We start from the raw sequence: 19,196 nt of genomic DNA, 5'->3' as shown, positions 1-19,196 counted from the left end.
TTGAACCACATCCTAACCTTCACATCATATTAACACCAAGCTCACAATTTCTTTAAACACAAACAAAGCAAGATTTACCACTAGCAAGGAATAATTTTCTTTGTACTATATACAAACACCAACATTTTTTATTTCTCTTTTTTTTATTCTCTACAAGTGGCTCTCACAATTTTTTCAAACAGTGCACCTTTGTTCTTTTTCAATAGTTCCACTAAAAAATTCGACCATACCTCAACTCAACTTTTACAAGGTCATAAAAAATTCAATTGCTCAAGAGAGGTAGAAGATTCAAACAGATAGTCAATTTAAATCAAAATGGATCAGGCTTGTAGTATGGTTGCCAATGAAGTAGGATTATAGGATCAAAGGGGCTACTAGGATACATAACAGTTAGGCGGGTCATAAACATATAATTAGCTCAATAAAGAAATGCCTATATCACTTCGTAGACTGAACAAGACTACTATTTCGCTTTGCAAACACATGGCAAGTACTAGACATCAACTAGCATGCACAGAATATCAACAATAACCTCACACACATATTGGCACATAACTCACTCAGTATCGGATATATCTCGACTCTCTAATCAAAGCAGATAAGCAACATCAAAATCAAACATTTTACGATATTTATACATGAGTCAAGAACTGAGCCTAGGCGTCACAACTAAAGCACTCACTACTCTCAAGGCACAATAACGTTAGGAAAAGCCATCTACATTTAATATTGTAGCACAAGACTTCACTATTCCTAATAAAAGAAAAACTAATTACACTCGATTCAAGCAAAATCTTGGAAAAGAACCGCAATACAAAGAAAAAACAAGGGGGAATTGTTACACTACCTAAGAAAATAAAATATTTTTTCTTCTACTTTGATCCCTCAAGAAGACAATCGAGGAAATCCATCATCGGAAAAAGTAAAAAAAAAATCAAATCAAAAGAAATGAAAACAAACACACATGTACATATTTACATCCCCCACCCCATGGTTTAAATTGTGGCATGTCCCCATGACACACAAATAAAATGCAAGAGGTAAAAAATACTTTTCTAATTCATCTAATCGGGATCTGAATCGAAGTCGGGATCTCCTTTGCACGCCCGACCTAGTGCACACATCCATGCTGAGAGCTTCTTTTCTGCCTTCTTTCGGTACACCCCACGCTTATCAATTTTACTCCCTCTAATTTGCTCCTTTAAGTCTCTTTCACTCTTTCCATCTTGAAGATTACCCTTTCCTTCCCACTCTACACATGAGTTGCCTTTCCTGAATGTCTATAATTACTCTGCCAGTAGCCAAGAAGGGTCTTCCTAAAATTAGAGGGACCTCATTATTCTCCCCCCGAACTAGCACACCTTCCACTATTCTTTCAAGTATGATTGTGTTATGTTCCTCCGGTTGGAAGGACACATGTACCGACCTGATTTCTCCAATCTTTCCATTTAATTTCCTAAAAATAGACAAAGACATAAGATTAATATAAGAACTTGAATCACACAAAGATTTTTCAAATTTAGTACTTCCTAAAGCAAGATATAGTAAAATTCCCTAGATCTTCACACTTTTAAGAGAGCTTATTTTGCAAAATGGCACTACACTGCTCTGTGGGCTTGACAACCGATGTCTCTTCCACTTTTCACTTTTTGGACAATATCTCCTTCAAAAATTTAGCATAAGCTGGCTTCTGTGAGAGCACTTCTATGAAAGGTATATTCACATGCATCTGCTTGAGCACTTCCAGAAAGTGGTCTGAATTGTTTGTCCAGCTTATCTCTTCTCTACTTCTGTGGGAAAGGTAGAGCATGCATATATTTACTTTCTTCATTCTCCTCATTTATCATATTATCATCTTTCTTCTTCTTCTTCTTCTTCTCAGCTCTAGTCTTCCCCTTTTTCTTCAGACCATCATCTACCATCTCTGCACTTTCTAGAATGTTGTCATTTTTCTGCTCCTCCACAATATCCACCCGTCTTTCAATCAGCTCATCCTGTTGTTTTGCCCTGGGATCCTCCAAAACGTGCCCAATCCACAAAGACACTGCATTTATTGTCTCTTTTGGATTTCTTTTAATATCATTAGGGAGAGTTCTTGGAATCCTTTAAGACAATAGATTAGCAAGTTGCTCCACCTGCCTTTCCAAGTTTCGAATTGTCGTGCCCTGTTCTCTGATAGTTGTGACATGGGTTTCAAGCCTCTCATATGTCTTAATAATAAGAGTCTTCATTAGATCATCCATGCTAGACTGATTAGACTATGGAGGATGAAATTGCTGCCTCTGCTGATTTTGAAAACCCGGAGCTCTATGTCCCTGGGGTCTGGAGTTATTTTGCTGCCATGCGTTTGCACTACCACCTAGTGAACTCCAAGAGAAACCTGGGTGCCTATGTCCCATGGAGTTAAAAATGTTGTCACTTTGGTAGTTGCCTCTATCAAAGCTCCCTACAACATCTACTTCAACTGAAGCTTGACACTCATGTGTAGGGTGTCCCATTATACAAAAGTCACATGATGCTTGCAACTCACTCTGTACCTTGGCCAATGTTAACTTTCTTATCTCTCTGGCCATGGTGTCTAGCTGGGCTTGCACTGATGTGTTAGGGTCTACCTGGTGAACCTCAGCTAATTTTCTTCTATCATTACTCTTAGCAGGCCATTGGTTAGCATCTTCAGAAAGCTCATCAAGAATTGTAACAATTTTCTCAGGAGTCTTTTTCATTAACGTACCTCCAACTGCAGTACTCAGATTTCGTCGTGAGGAGGGTGTCAGTCTATCCCAAAAGTCCTAGAGTTGCATCTACAATTCAATCCTATTATGCTGACACTTTCTCACTATCTCCTTAAATCTTTCCCAAGCCTTGAAAACTATTTCATGTCCTTCTAGAAGAAGTTGTGAATTTCCTTTCTAAATTTCACTATTTTTGCAGTTGAGAAGTATTTGTCAAGGAACTTTTTAGTTTCATATATTCACATGTCCTGATAGACCTAGTTAGGAAGCTACGAATCCATTGCTTTGTGTCATCCTTCAGTGAAAAGGGGAATGCCCTTAAGCAGACTTCATCTTTTGACACTCCGTTGTACTAGAAGGTATTGCTAAGGATAGAGGTTTGACACTGGACAGTCCCTGATTGTAGACTGGTCTAGCATAATCACCCAATGCTCTACCAAGCCTAGGTATCATACTTTCAAGCTAGTCTTCAACCAATGGTTAGTTTAGATTGAATCTTCGACCCCTACCATCTCCAATAGTGTCCTCATTAGCTCTGAGGGCTACCTCAGCTGCTATCCCTAAAACTTCTTGTTGTGTTACCTCTCTTGCAGCCAAATCTACCCCATCATCAATGTTCTTAGCCACGTGTTCTTGGGTTGAACATTGCCCTAAAAATTTTCTAGTGAATTATATCTCTTTCCTCAACTGTCGCAGACACTTTTCCACCTCTTGATTGTATGAAATCAATTCTTTTGACGAAGATCAAGTCATACATCAGAGAAGTCAACATGTTTCCTGCACATGAAGAGAAAATCCGTGAAGAATAAAATAAAATAGACTTCTGAATTAGCACCAAAAACTATTTTGAACACTATTGATTGTCGATCCCCGACAACGGTGCCAAAATTTGACGAGCGCAAAACACAATACGAATTGATGCTTGCTAGCCAAATATAGTATAATTAAATTATCGTCTCCACATGGATTGAATTTAAACAATGCTCTAGTAATTTCTAGTTTAACTATTACTTAGGATGATCAAAACTTGATTTGGATTGATTACAAACTATGATTAACTACTAAAGTAAAGTAATTGACAATTAACTGTACAGAACTAGAGATTAGCAGGATTGGTTTCTGATCAATGTGAGGAATAAGGGTCATGACAGGATATGTGTAAGATAACTATTTGGGATTCAACTCTAGTTTAATTTGCTCTAATGTCATAATGATTCTCACAAATTCACTCGATGATTAGTTCAAACGTATAGTCAAGACTCCCTTCTCGATTATATCTTAACACTACGAGGTGAACTAATATAAGCACTGTGAAAATATGCAAGCATGCGTTAATCGATTAGTCTTCAGAAAAATGTCTCTCGAATATTCTCCTAACTTGATTTAGTCAACAATTCAACAAGCTCTTTCGATTACTTAAGAGAATTACTGAATTAAACCAAACAAAATAATGCAAAGATAATCACCAAAATATTCGTCTTTCGATTAAATAAACGCGGTGAATAAAGTTGCAACAATTCAAAGCTCCATAAATGTATTCAAGCAAAGAACTAGAGTTAAAATCCACAAATATTTATCAACACATTATATCTGTCAAATCCTAAGGGAAACTACTCCATAATCATAGAGGAAGTCATCACAAATATAATTAAAGAGTAAAAAAACACCAATCTAATGTTACAATCCAAACCCCTGTATTGAATAGATGAAAAAAATGATGAAATCTCGTGTCTTGTAGCCTCCAATGCTCTCCAAAAGCTTCCAAGGTCAAAAGTCCCTTCAAAAATGTCTTTTTGGTGTATTTATACCATGTAGAAATGTGCCCGGACGAAACTCCCCTTTCCAAGCCGAAATAGAAAAAATACTTTGAGAATTTTGTACATGTGCGCTACCCGATACGGGGCTCTAGTGGGGAAATTCGGAGAGTCGTTTCTAACAGACAATAGCACAAAGCACTGCCATGCGCCGCAGCTGTGCATTTTTTACAGAGTAAAATTGCTTCTTTGATTTTTGATATCTAGGCTTGGTCCTCGACCCTCGAACGCTATCCCGGTTTAATCTCTTGAGCTTTTACTCATACTTCAATGTTCCAACTTGTTCGATTAAGCTCCCTATTATATTTTTAACTAGGAATCACTTCCTGCAAGGTATAACACGCATAATAAGTGCACTTCACTATCATTCAAGCTCAAACACAAATGAAATACATTAATTAGAGTGCAAACTATGACTAAAATACGGGTTTCTAGCCTACCATCAATTACAATCCATAAATTACTAATTCTTACGCAACTAATTCCTTCATAATTAAATCATGCGTAACTAAACCTTGTATAACTCTAACAAGCAATCAAACGACCCCTGAGGCTATTGGCCCAACTTCTTCTTCTTCAAATTAGTCATAGCAATGGAGAAAAAAGAAGTTAGTCAAAGCAAAACTAACCCCCCAAAATTAGGGGATTTCACAATATCTAAAGAAGGGAAAAACAAACTAAGTAACCCATCCACGTAGGAAATGAATTTGCAAGATTTTGGAACTTTTTGCTCTTTGAAAGTTTCCTTCTTTTTTTCATATTTTCCGGAAAAGCATGCATGGATATTTAATTGCATTCCGATTTTGGCAGCTTACTATATAAGTATATATGCAAGAACCCAGGCAGTTCTCATTATACTGCAATAACAAAAATACCTAATAAATAAATGGGCAAATGAATAGTATGCAGTCTTAGTAACGTTCCCGTATTGGTTAATGCATCTACAGTTTCATATGGCGTGGTGCATGTTTTACCTTACATATATAAAACATGAAAATAAAATAAATTAATTAGCAGAATGTTCGGTTGACTATATTTAGTGGCAGAAGAAGAGGAAGAAAATAGGGCATGCCCGACAATATTGCCTCTAAAATGTTTTTTTATTTTTTTAATTGTTGCACCGCTATTTTGTCATATGTACTAGAAATTTGACTTTAGGATCAAAGTGACTCCAACATATTTGAAGGATCTTTGTAATGTGATTGGCATTTTTCCAGTCAAAGAATAAAAGAAAATTTTGATTGCTTATCGGCTTTTCAATTATTTTACACGCTTTGTTGATGATTGATGAATGCTCATAATTTAAAGATTAATTGGCTACCCAAAAGCTAATGATGCTAATTAATGCCACCTTCATGACCGAAATTAGATGTTTCAACTCTTCTATTTTAAATCTCATTATTATTCTATTATTATGAATGAAATACTACATGTAGTTGATTGTAAATTAGGACCGTTAATATGAGCTTGGCTCGTTGGGCCGACCTAGCCCAGTCCGTGATTTAGCAAGGCTGAGCTAGAATTTTTGGAGCCCGTTTAAAAATGAGGCATTTAAGCCCGACCCGAGTAAGCTCGTGGCCCGTAAGACTTGACTGAGGCTGGACTGGGGCGACCCGTGGGCCTAATAAAATATTTATTTAAAATATAAAAATAAAATAAAAAATATACTGGTTTTAGAGATGGAAATTCAGAATTGGATCTTTACTAAGAGGAACCAAAACTTGATCTTGAGAAGTTTCAAGAGATGATGTTGTCATGTATTGGAAGGACCATTCTAGAAAATATCCCGATCTTTTAATGATGGTGCATGATGTACTTAGCATTCTTATTACCACTATACCATCGGAATCAACATTTAACCTTGGTGGCGTGTTCTAAAAAGTACAGAAGTTGAATTTATTATGAAAATGTCCAAACACTTGTTACTACTTGAAATTGGCTGCACAGGTTTTTCCGAACTCAAACTGGTAATATTTTTTTATGTAAATTTAAATATTATTAATTTTTAAAATTTAATTATTTTTAATATTTAACTAATTAATATTGCATATGAATTGTAGATGAAAGTGAAGATGTTAAGACAACCTTGTCACAAGCGGATTCAAATGTGTTTGATGAAGATGATGTGTTGGATATCTCATAAGCATCATGAACGTTCTATTGAATAGTTTGTTTTATGTTTTGACTTTTAGTGAATGAAATATAGCCTTGTCTTTTACTTTTTTTAGTATTTATTGTGATAAATTGGAACAATATAAAAAGTTACTAAGTTTTGCGAATTTTTTCCAATAAGATATTTTTTAACTTTTAAATAATTATCTTTTTTTTAGGTCAGAAATTAAAGAAAAAATATAAAATTTTATTATTAAAAATGATGGGCCGGCCCGTGGGGCCCCGGCCCATATAGGAGTGGGGTAGGCTGACCATTATAAGGCCCATCAAAATAGTGGGCTAACTCAGCCCAGCCCGTCAATTGCTAAAGTCCACATCCCGTCCCGGCCCATATTGACAGCTCTATTATAAATACATGGTGGAAAACAAAATATTAATACAACTATTGATTAAAGGTTTTTGAGCGGCTGAGCCTTGGAGAAGGTCGAGGGCGGAGGGGACCAAATCCAGGATATTCGAGTACCCATTTCGTATTGCACGAGTCAAGAAAAAGCAACTATAATTACAATCGTCACAATCATGTGTGATCATATTCCATTTTTTTCAAAAAAAAAAATACATTCATTGGAAAAAAATTATTGGGAAAAAACATATTTGTATTGGTCAAAATCTGACCGTCGCGGCCGAACTGACCAACGTCCCGCCTAAGTGATCGGGCAATGAAAGATAACATAGCCCACTCTATATCCCTTTCCCGACACCCGTCGAGTCGGAAAGAGCAATGCCTTAAAGGACGACCAAGACATACTGGAGGCGAGAGAGCGTCGGACCAAGTAAATGGCAAGGGTGTCTTGACTATATATAGTAGGGGAAAACCTTCGAGTAGAGAAGGCTCCTCCCCCCCCCCTTCTCTCTCCTAAGCTTTATTCTTGTAATCTTGATAGTAAAGAAGAAATCTACAGAAGAACATGTAAATCTATCTCCCCCATCGATCGATGGGAATCACAATATTGAATTTCAATAAGATCGTTTATATCTTTTTCGTCCTATAATAATCTATTCTATTAGCTCTTTGATTTGGATTTTTTATGTCTTACTAAGATTTACCCCTTTATTTTCTTTGATTGATTTGTCCAAAAAGGTTCCGCTATCTTTTGAGTCAAACAATTTGGCGTCGTCTGTAGGGATTTCTTAGTGAAATTTCATAGTCTCTCCCAGATCAAAGACAAGAAATACGATCACCAACCGAAAAGAGTGCGAAGGAAAAACCCAACCCACGCGAGACAAAAGCACAACACAGGAGGGGGAGGAGAGCTGAGTAGAATCACCAAATTTAGAAATCTTCGCCCCATCAACCATCGAAATGCCAAACAAGAAGAACAACGTTACCAACCTGTTCTCCCCTATTGGACCACCGGATAGGGGCAAGGAAAGTACTCCCTCCGGTTCACAATAAGTGACCAGTTTACTTTTTTATTTTGGTTCAAAATAAGTGTCCAGTTAGGTAATCAAGAAAAAGCTCAATTTGTTTTTACTCTTTTATCCTTATGTGCATATACCTAAAAAGTTTTCTCACTCCTCACTATAACTATGTGACCAATATTTAATAAGGATAGTTTAGTCATAATAGGTATTTTTGTATAGGATTTAGCATTTTCTTAATGGGCGTGCTAAAAGAAAACTGGTCACTTATTGTGAACCGGAGGGAATATCATTTTAACTCACCTTCTGCTCTTTACTCAAGAATGAACATAAAGGCCGCGCGGACGAGCAAGTAAAGAAACATCTCAATTAAAGAACGAAAAACTACTGCAAAACAACTGAAACACCGCCCGTCGGTGACACCTCCAAGCCGGAAAGCAGAAGTCAGACAAGGAAACTACAATGTGTGCACAGAACGAACCCAAGAGAAATAGCAACGTTTCGTATTCTCTAACGTTGCAGCCCCTAATGCAAGTAATGTCAAACGAACTGGGACTCTCCCAGAAAAGACCTAACTCTCCAAAAACTGGGACTGACGATGGATTACTATTTTGACAAGCTGGAAATAATACCATTTAAGGCCAAGGGCATTCACCAATAAAGAAGAACGACGGCGGGTTACTACTTTGAAAAGTTCGAAATAACACCCTTTAAGGCCAAGGGCCTTTGTCAAAAAGAAGAAGTTCGACCTCGATCGAACGACGACGGGTTACTATTTCGACAAGTTCGAAATGACACTCTTTAAGGTCAAGGGCCTTCGCCAATAAAGAAAAACGACAACGGGTTACTATTTTGATAAGTTCGAAATAACACCTTTTAAGGCCAAGGGCCATCGCCAAAAAAAAAGAGTTCGACCTCGATCGAATAACGATGGGTTACTATTTTGACAAGTTCGAAATAACACCCTTTAAGGCCAAGGGCCTTCGCCAAAAGGAAGAAGTTCGACCTCGATCGAACGATGACGGGTTACTATTTTGACAAGCTTAATATAACACCCTTTAAGGCCAAGGGCCTTCGCCAATAAAGAAGAACGACAAGGGTTTACTATTTTGACAAGTTCGAAATAACACCCTTTAAGACCAAAGACCTTAGCCAAAAAGAAGAAGTTCAACCTCGATCGAACGACGACGGGTTACTATTTTGACAAGTTCGAAATAACACCCTTTAAGGCCAAGAGCCTTTGCCAATAAAGAAGAACGATGACGGTTTACTATTTCGACAAGTTCGAAATGAAACCCTTTAAAGCCAAGAGCCTTCACCAATAAAGAAGAACGACGACGGGTCACTATTTCGACAAGTTCGAAATAACACCCATTAAGGCCAAGGGCCTTCGCCAAAAAGAAGAAGTTCGACCTCGATCGAACGACAATGGGTTACTATTTCGATAAGTTCGAAATAACACCTTTTAAGACCAAGGGCCTTCGCCAAAAAATAAGAGTTCGACCTCGACCGAATGACGATGGGTTACTATTTCGATAAGTTCGAAATAACACCCTTTAAGGCCAAGGGCCTTTGCCAAAAAGAAGAGTTTGACCTCGATCGAACGACGAAGAGTTACTAATTCGATAAGTTCGAAATAACACCCTTTAAGGCCAAGGGCCTTCACCCAAGAGGAGAGTTTGACCTCGGTCGAATGAAGACGGGTTACTATTTCGGCAAACATCCTTTAAGGCTATAAGCCATCGCCAGTGAGAAAGTGCAAAATATTCCAACGGCCAAGGATCATCAAAAAGTACAAAAGACCGGGACTCACCGTGCGGGAGTCTATCTCAGACCGAAATCACGCGAAACAAAAACAAGAATAGAATACAAGACAAATAACATCAAAAAATTCTCCTTTATACAAAGACTCCGCGCAAATAGTTGCGGATTACATAAAAAAACAAGTCAACAATCTAAAAAAACAACAAAGGGAAAAAGAAGAAAGGAACAACGACAATCGACTACAAACAAAAAATTGGAAAGAAAACAACGGAAAACGGATCAATATCACTATCCCTCTACTCTGCATCATCATCGCCACCCTCTCCACTGCCATCTTTGGGAAGTTCTCCTTCGGCGTCCGTGCCCCCATTGGCTTCTGGTGTCACCGCATCATACCCGCAATTGACGCGAGCCTCTCGTGCTTTCACTCGCGCCTCTTCATATGCAGCGTCAGTCACAGTACCCCCTCCCACAAACTCTTGTATATATCCCACTAGGCTTCGGCGTAAACCTAAAGCTCATGCATGTGGCAGGGAATGGCGGTAGAGGGAGATTCAATCTGACCCAACAATCGCCCATTTTCTGCCTCCAATGATGCGACCCGATCTCCCAGAACCGATGCCTCTTGGTCAATCTCGCTAATGCGCTCCTCAAGCCTTGCCTCCATAAGGGTAGTCGTCGCTCTCTCTGACTCCTGCTCAGATTGGAGGATGTGGATGGTGTTATCCAGGATCGCCGCCCTCGTCGAAGCCGCGGACCAAGCACTCTCGATGCTCTCCAACCCAGCAACCTTGTTCTCTAGCTCAATCAATTTCCCCATCTATTCCGCGCTCAGTGCCTCGACCTTGATCAAGTTCCGATCCATCTCTGACTGCATTGACCTCAATTTCTCCTGCAGATGCTCGCACTCTATGGCAACTCCCTTGCCCAACTCGAGCTCCTCGTTCTTTATTTGAAGTTGCTCCTCAAGCACACTCTTGCTGCGGATAGCCTGCATTAATTCCTGGTCACGTTTCTCTGACTCCGTACCAAGAGCCCGACTACCGGGGTTTGCCTTCAGCCGCTCATGCATCTCGCAACACTTGTTGCGGTAACGACAATATTTATCCAACATCTTCAAGAAAATCTTGGCCCTGCGAATGCTCTCCACTTCCACCATATACGTCTGAAAAATGAAAAGACGGGTTAGAATTGTCATACCTCCTTTTTACACACCCGAAGGCATATGGGAGTTTTTCCAATTTAAGTGACATTATTCGAAATGAGACTAATTTATTCAATTTATCAAAGTCGCCACTTGGAATAGTTTATTTAGGTGTCCCAAGTCACCAGTTTATTTTAAATCCCAAATCGAGGAAAATTCGACTTTCCTTTTGAAGTCTGCGAACTAGAAATTCTGAATAAGGAATTCTGTTAACCCGATGGAAGGTGTTAGGCACCTCCGGATTCCGTGGTTCTAGCACGGTCGCTTAAACTATCACAATTGGCCTATTATCTAATTTTAATACATGCTTTAGCCTATGGTATAATTTTAAACTATTAACCGCTTTTAATTGATTTTAGGAAGATTCAACGTTATCTAAAATATGTCTTTGGACCATGCCACATGAAATGCACCCACGATCCGCGACACATTTTATTTAACGTTGTTGAGATTTGAATTTGGGTCACATGAAATGCACACTCGAGTTTAAGAAAATTAATTTAAATTATGCACCTAAAGCAACTACGCACTTTCACATTTACGAGGGCCATGAAAAATTCAACTAAATGGCACGACTCGATTTCTAAGGATTAAAATTAATTAAATGAGGGCCATGCGTTTTGAGATTTTATTTAGCATGGCGCACATCAATTCCAATTTTAAAAAGAATTCAAACTAAACTTTTGAGGTCCATAACTATATCTTACTTAATACGGTTCGCCTCAAATCTACTTTTAAGAGCTCAATTAATTAACTAAGAAAAGGCTTAATGTAATTCTAATTATTATTTTTTTTACTAAGGGTTCGAACCTACTGATGGGCCTTGTGTTGAATGACCAATTATTTAAAGAGAGGTTGCTTCAACAACAACAACTAAACAAAGGACTGGGTTCGACAAAACAGACCCAAATGGTGTAAAGTATATGGTCCCCTTTGCTAGCCTCTTCAGGCTTGGGCCCAACATGAGCCCAAGATTTATGAAATGATAGACACCAAGTGACATGGAGACATGCAATTGAATCAAGAAATTAAACATTCATCAGTTAGGCCAGCATTATGTCCAACGCTTAGAGCCAAACAATTTGCAGAATCAAATAAACGCCAACCAACTAATGCTATACGAAACACAAAATTGAATTACCCTTTTTAACTTCTGAATTTGAACTAATCTAGCACACATCAACTAACTGAGCTTCTAACTTTATCTTTTATGCATTTTTGGATCAAATTTTCTGTGAGGAAAATCCAGTAGCAAACAAACGAGCTACTGGGATCAAGAAACAAGCCCGAGTAGCTATGGCATACCGCCCTCTCTTGCTAATGACCTCAAGGCCCAGGCTCAAGAAATCCAAACCTTTCCAAAGTCAAAGCTGAGGATCAGGACTCAATATCGAGTCCCTACCAGCAATAAAACACCAATTGCTACTTGGGCTTGTTTCTTGAGCCCTAATGTCTAAAAATCTCAACTCAGGGATTGGAGCCCTAATGTTGGCAAAAGGAGACTAGGGAATGGAGACCCTATGTCTAAAAATCTCAACTCAGGGATTGGAGCCATAATGTTGGCAAAAGGCGACTAGGGAAAGGAGGCCCTATGTCTAAAATCTCAACTCAGGGATTGAAGCTCCAATGTTGGCAAAAGGCGACTAGGGAATGGAGGCTCTATGTCTAAAATCTCAACTTAGGGATTGAAGCCCTAATGTTGGCAAAGAAAAGGCGACTAGGGAATGGAGGCCCTATGTCTAAAAATCTCAACTCAGGGATTGGAGCCCTAATATTGGCAAAAGGCGGCTAGGGAATGGAGGCCCTATGTCTAAAATCTCAACTTAGGGATTGGAGCCCTAATGTTGGCAAAGAAAAGGCGACTTGGGAATGAAGGCCCTATGTCTAAAAATCTCAACTCAGGGATTGGAGCCCTAATGTTGGCAAAAGGCGACTAGGGATTGGAGGCCCTATGTCTAAAATCTCAACTTAGGGATTGGAGCCCTAATGTTGGTAAAGAAAAGGCGACTAGGGAATGAAGGCCCTATGTCTAAAAATCTCAACTCAGGGATTGGAGCTCTAATGTTGGCAAAAATGAGACTAGGGAATGGAGACCCTATGTCTAAAAATCTCAACTCAGGGATTGGAGTCCTAATGCTGTCAAAAGGCGACTAGGGAATGGAGGCCCTATGTCTAAAATCTCAACTCGGGGATTGGATCCCTAATGTTGGCAAAAGGCAACTAGGGAATGGAGGCCCTATGGCTAAAATCTCAACTTAGGGATTAGAGACCTAATGTTGGCAAAGAAAAGGCGACTAGGGAATGGAGGCCCTGTGTCTAAAATATCAACTTAGGTATTGGAGCCCTAATGTTGGCAAAGAAAAGGCGACTAGGGAATGAAGGCCCTATGCCTAAAAATCTCAACTCAGGGGTTGGAGCCCAAATGTTGGCAAAACACGACTAGGGAATGGAGGCCCTATGTCTAAAATCTAAACTCAGGGATTAGAGCCCTAATGTTGGCAAAAAGGCGACTAGGGATTGGAGGCCCTATGTCTAAAAATCTCAACTCAGGGATTGGAGCCCTAATGTTGGCAAAAAGCAACTAGGGAATGGAGGCCCTATGTCTAAAATCTCAACTCGGGGATTGGAGCCCTAATGTTGGCAAAAGGTGACTAGGGAATGGAGGCTCTATGTTTAAAATCTCAAATTTAGGGATTGGAGCCCTAATGTTGGCAAAAGCGTAAAAGATTGAGGTTGGGAATCCTAAGCTATCCTTTTTTTTGAATTTTCTTCTTATTTCTTTTTTTTTCAATTCATTTTTCATTTCACTTTTCAGTAAAAATGCAGGAAAGAATTTGGATGAGACTTGCCTTTTGGGTTGATTATTGTTGCAAAGCTGTTTCTAGCACTTGCACATTTCTTTTTCCTTTTTGCTTGCACCTGTTTCTTGTACAGTTGCTTTGGATTGCACCTGCTTCAATTTTTCAAACAAAGAACAATTGTTAGTTTGAAACGGAGGTTGGTTTTGTGGCTTTAATTGTTTTGATCACTTGATCGCTGCCCAACTCTTCTGGTGAGAACCTCTGCTGCTTGTTAACTTTTCTGAAGATTGATTTCCCTCCTAAAACCGAGGAACTCAATTTTTCCTGATTTCTCATGACGGCTCACCTGTATGGGGCTTTGGTCCTTTCACTTTATTCTGCCTCTAGGGGCTTTTGACTTTGGATTTCTTTTCATTTCCAATAACTTTGATTTCAGAGCATCGGCCATCATGGCCAGTCGGGATCGACTTGATGCACCCGCTGAGGCTGGGTACTTTTCTTTGGGCTTGGCTTTTATTAAGCAGAACCCTGTAAAACCAATCTTGCCACCTTTTCTTTGTATTAGTCTTGGAAACAGAGTTAGACCGAAAGGGATTCAAAGAAAAGTAAACAAAGGACAAGAAAATAAATTTAAAGAGAAGTGTCCCTTTCGGGGAGGAAAGAAGGACTTATCTGGGGTGCATGCAGACTTCAATAGACATGACATGCTTCTTAGACTGGATACCCGATTTGCACAACTATCCAACTTCTTATAAACCCATTGCGACCTGTGTTTTTAAAACTGAGAAACCTTGCTAGGACTCTTTCAAATACCAATGGTGGTGATGGGTTTCTTCTTTTCGATCAACGGCGCCCTTTGCGGGTTTTCGCCAATTGACCTCTCTCATTTCTCTTCTCATCATCTCCTTATAGTGCTCTTTACGAGTTTTCACTAACAAGACTCTCTCATTTTCAGTTTCTTTGCTCACCATCGACTTATGGTGCCCGTAGGTTTTTACCAATAAGACTCTCTCATTTTATTTCTCTCATCTTGATTGTATCGGATCCAAACAATTGCGTTCTCTGATTTTGAAAACCTTTCGCCGATTGATCGGAAGGACTTGAACAAGGTTTGGGTAAAAAGAATTTGGATCGAATTACAACTTTGGAACCATTCAGGCAGGATCATCGCCAAACCATTATAACATCTGCTCCAGTTTCATTTTGGGGGAAACTTGGATTTTTGTTTTGGTGTTACTGAACCCCAGAGAGAGGTTGCCTATGTATCCTTTCGGAATCAAGTCGAACGCAGTTCAGGAAAACATTTTGTTTTTGTTTTTGTTTTTTTGTTTTTTTGTTTTTTCTGTTTTGTTTCTGTTGTCTTTTCTTTTCATATCATTTTTCATTTTTTTGTTACAAACGTCTTCGAGTTCCAAAGAGGGTAATGAAAGAAAGACAATCAGCTCAAAGGGTTAGCAAAAGATTGGAGTGTTTGGGGTAGCAAGAATGAAAGCCTTCAACATCCCAATCGGATAATGCTATTGCTGCAAAAGGGTTAGACATAGTACATTTTGATTGCATCTGCATTCACAGTTGTTTCAGGGTCATTCCCTTCAATGTCTCCCAGATACAATGCCCCTTTTGGCAATAATTTTCTGATAATGTATGGGCCTTTCTAGTTAGGAGCAAATTTTCCTTTTGCTTCCTGATGATGGGGGAGAATACGCCTTAAGACGAGTTGCCCACTTCAAAGTTTCTAGGCAGCACTTTCTTGTTGTAGGCACGGGCCATCTCTGTTGATACAACTGCCCGTGGCAGACTGCGGCCATTTGCTTTTCATCAATCAGGGTTAACTGTTCCAAACGGGTTTTGACCCACTCACTGTCTTCAATTTCAGCTTTAACAATAATCCGGAGAGAAGGGTTTCAACTTCTGCGGGTATTACGGCTTCAGTGCCATAAACCAAAAGGTACGGGGTTGCTCCGACCGACGTGCACACAGTAGTACGATACCCCAAAAATGCAAAAGGCAACTTTTCATGCCACTGTCTGGAACTTTGAATTATCTTTCTTAAAATCTTTTTGATGTTCTTGTTCGCTGCTTCGACGACACCATTGGCTTTGGGACGATAAGGAGTAGAGTTCTGATGCGCTATCTTGAATTGTTCACATATCTTACTCATCAAATGACTATTCAAATTTGCAGCATTATTCGTAATGATAGTTGCAGGAATACCAAAACGACAGATAAGGTTAGAATGCACGAAGTCTACTACAGCTTTCTTGGTGACAGATTTGAGAGTAATTGCTTCGACCCACTTTGTGAAGTAGTCAATAGCGACTAATATGAATCTATGTCTATTTGAAGCTTTTGGTTCAATCGGTCCAATGACGTCCATGCCCCAGGCAACAAATGGCCAAGGTGCTGACATAGGATGTAGTTTTGTAGGCGGTGCATGAAACAAATCACCGTGCACCTGACATTGGTGACATTTCCAAACGAAACTGAAGCAGTCTTTTTCCATAGTCATCTAGTAATAACCTGCTCGGAGGATTTTCTTTGCCAAAACATACTCATTCATATGGGGTCCGCACACTCCTACGTGCACTTCATACATGATTCTTCCAGCCTCTTCGGCGTCAACACATCTTAACAAGTTGAGGTCCGGAGTTCTTTTGTACAAGATATCACCGCTCTGGAAGAAACCACTTGCGTGCCATCTAATGGTTCTCTTTTGGTCTCCACTGGCTTGCTCGGGGTATTCGTTAGTTTTCAGAAATCTTTTGATGTCATGGTACCATGGCTGAATATTTGGTTCTGCCTCAACCATATTACAGTAACCGTGCCTTTCCTAGATTTGGATTTCCAAGGGATCCATATGGGCATTCCCTGGGTATGGCAGCGTCGAGACTAAAGTAGCAAGTGCATCAGCTAGTTCATTGTGACAACGAGGGATGTACCTGAACTCTATTGACTTGAATCATTTGCTAAGATCTTCCACATGTTGCTTGTAGGGAATAAGTTTGACATCTTATGTCTCCCATTCTCTTTGAGCTTGTTGGATAATCAGATCCGAGTCTCCCATGATTAACAATTCTTTGACATCTTGGTCAATTTCCATATTCATACCCATAATGCAGGCTTCATACTCGGCAGTATTGTTTGTGCAGAAAAATCGAAGCCGGGCTGTGGCTGGATAATGCTGACCAGTGGGTGAGATCAAGATTGCCCCAATCCTAACACCTTTTGTATTTACCACTCCATCAAAGAACATTTTCCAAGCATTGGTATCTTTGGATATTACCTCAACTGAATTTACCTCTTCATCCAGGAAGTAGGTGCTCAAAGGTTGGTATTCATCATCAACCGGGTTTTCAGCTAGGTGATCTGCTAACGCCTGGGTTTTCATTGCTGTGCGAGTGACGTAGACTATGTCAAATTCAGTGAATAGGATCTGCCACTTTGCTAACCTCCTTGTGGGCATTGGCTTTTGGAATATGTACTTTAAAGGGCCCATCCTGGTAATGAAGTAAGTGGTGTAGGCCAACAGGTAATGCCTCAGCTTCTGAGCAACCCAAGTTAAAGCGCAGCAAGTTCTTTCCAACAGGGTATATTTGGCTTCATAAATTGTGAACTTTTTGCTCAAATAGTATATCGCCTGTTCTCTTTCCCGGTCACATCATGTTGTCCGAGGACACATCCAAAAGAATTCTCCAAGATTGTCAAATACAAGAACAGAGTCTTCCCGATTCAGGCGGGACCAAGACTGGTGGGTTCGATAGATATTCTTTGATTTTGTCAAAAGCTTCTTGGCACTTGTCTTTCCATTTAATTGCTGCATCTTTCTTTAATAGCTTGAAAATGGGTTCATATATAGACGTCAATTGAGTAATGAATCGGTTGATGCTTTTCAATCTTCCCAACAAGCTCATAACATCTTTCTTGGTTCTTGGAGAAGGCAAATCTTGAATGGACTTTATCTTTGTTGGGTCCAGCTCGATGCCTCTCCGACTGACTATGAATCACAAAAGTTTGCTAGATGGAACCCAAATGCACATATAGCTGGGTTTAGCTTCAAATCATATTTACCCAGTCGCTCAAAGAATTTTCTCAAATCCCGAACATGGTCATCCTGGGTCCTGGACTTGATGATCACGTCATCTACATACACCTATATCTCTTGGTGCATCATGTCATGAAAAATGGCAGTCATGGCTCTCATGTAAGTTGCCCCGGCATTCTTCAGACCAAAAGGCATGACTCTATAACAGTATGTGCCCCAGGGTGTGGTGAAAGCTATCTTTTCTGCATCCTCTCCATCCATCAACACCTGGTGATTTCCTGCATAACAATCCATGAAGGACTGTATCTCATGTTTGGTGCAGTTATCAACAAGGATGTGGATGTTCGGCAAAGGGAAATTATCCTTAGGACTTGCTTTGTTCAGATCTCTGTAGTCCACACACACTCAGGTTTTTCCGTCTTTCTTTGGCACTAGAACTACATTAGCTAACCATGTGGTGTATCGAACCACTCGGATCACCCCCACTTTCAACTGTTTTGTGACCTCTTCTTTAATCTTGTCACTGATATCAGTTTTAAACTTTCTTTGCTTTTGCTGGACAGGGGGATAATCGAGGTAAGTTGGCAACTTATGAACCACCAAATCAACACTCAATCCTGGCATGTCGTCGTATGACCAAGCAAACACATCTTTGAACTCAAATAAAAGTTGGATCAATGCATCCCAGTTTTTTTCATCTGTGTGAATGCTTATCTTGATTTCCCTGGTTTCTTCAAAACTACCCAAATTAACCGACTCAGTATCATTTAAGTTCGGCTTAGGTCTATTCTCAAATTGTTCTAATTCTCGATTTATTTCCCTAAAAGCCTCTTCTTCATCATATTCCGGTTCTTGGTTCATTATTTCACAGTTAGACAGCATGTTTGAATCTGGGCATGAAGTCCGCAAGCATGTCATGTTATTTAAAGCCACATTGTTAGAACTGAAAGAAGAAATAAAAGAGAAAAATAACAAAAATCAGAAAGAATAAAGAAAGATGAATGATGGAATATTGATTTCATTTCTTTGAATTTGAAGATAACAGGGTTTACATTGGGAATTAAAGACAGGAAAACTAAAGAAAACATCCAAGTTACACCCTGAAATAACTCGCGATGCAGAAAAAGTGGCAGGACTGGACTACCGGGATTCCCACCTGATTGGGAACGGAGTAGCCTTCCAATTTTGCAGTTTTGCACTGGGTCCCATGTATAACACTTTAGCGGTGCTTGAGCCTTCCCCTGGTTGGGCCATGTGGGTTTCATACAGCATCTGCCTCATAGCCCCACAGATTTCTTCAATTTC

The 19,196-nt window shown here is 39.6% G+C and overlaps 1 protein-coding gene across 1 annotated transcript; it reads right to left on the bottom strand.

The window, feature by feature from the left end:
* Positions 1 to 16,859: 16,859 nt before the first annotated feature.
* LOC138877626 (uncharacterized) lies at positions 16,860 to 17,345 on the bottom strand. The gene has a single exon (XM_070157251.1). It carries the CDS (start codon positions 17,343 to 17,345, stop codon positions 16,860 to 16,862), a length of 486 nt encoding a protein of 161 aa, XP_070013352.1.
* Between the last annotated feature and the right edge of the window lie 1,851 nt (positions 17,346 to 19,196).

The sequence above is a fragment of the Nicotiana sylvestris genome, chromosome 9, assembly GCF_000393655.2.
Source record: "Nicotiana sylvestris chromosome 9, ASM39365v2, whole genome shotgun sequence".
Taxonomy (NCBI): Eukaryota; Viridiplantae; Streptophyta; class Magnoliopsida; order Solanales; family Solanaceae; genus Nicotiana; species Nicotiana sylvestris.
This window is presented reverse-complemented; position numbering and strand designations above follow the sequence as displayed.

Excerpts from the sequence above, each read along its gene's own strand:
- LOC138877626 (XM_070157251.1), bottom strand. The coding sequence starts at position 17,345 with ATGGGCCCTTTAAAGTACATATTCCAAAAGCCAATGCCCACAAGGAGG.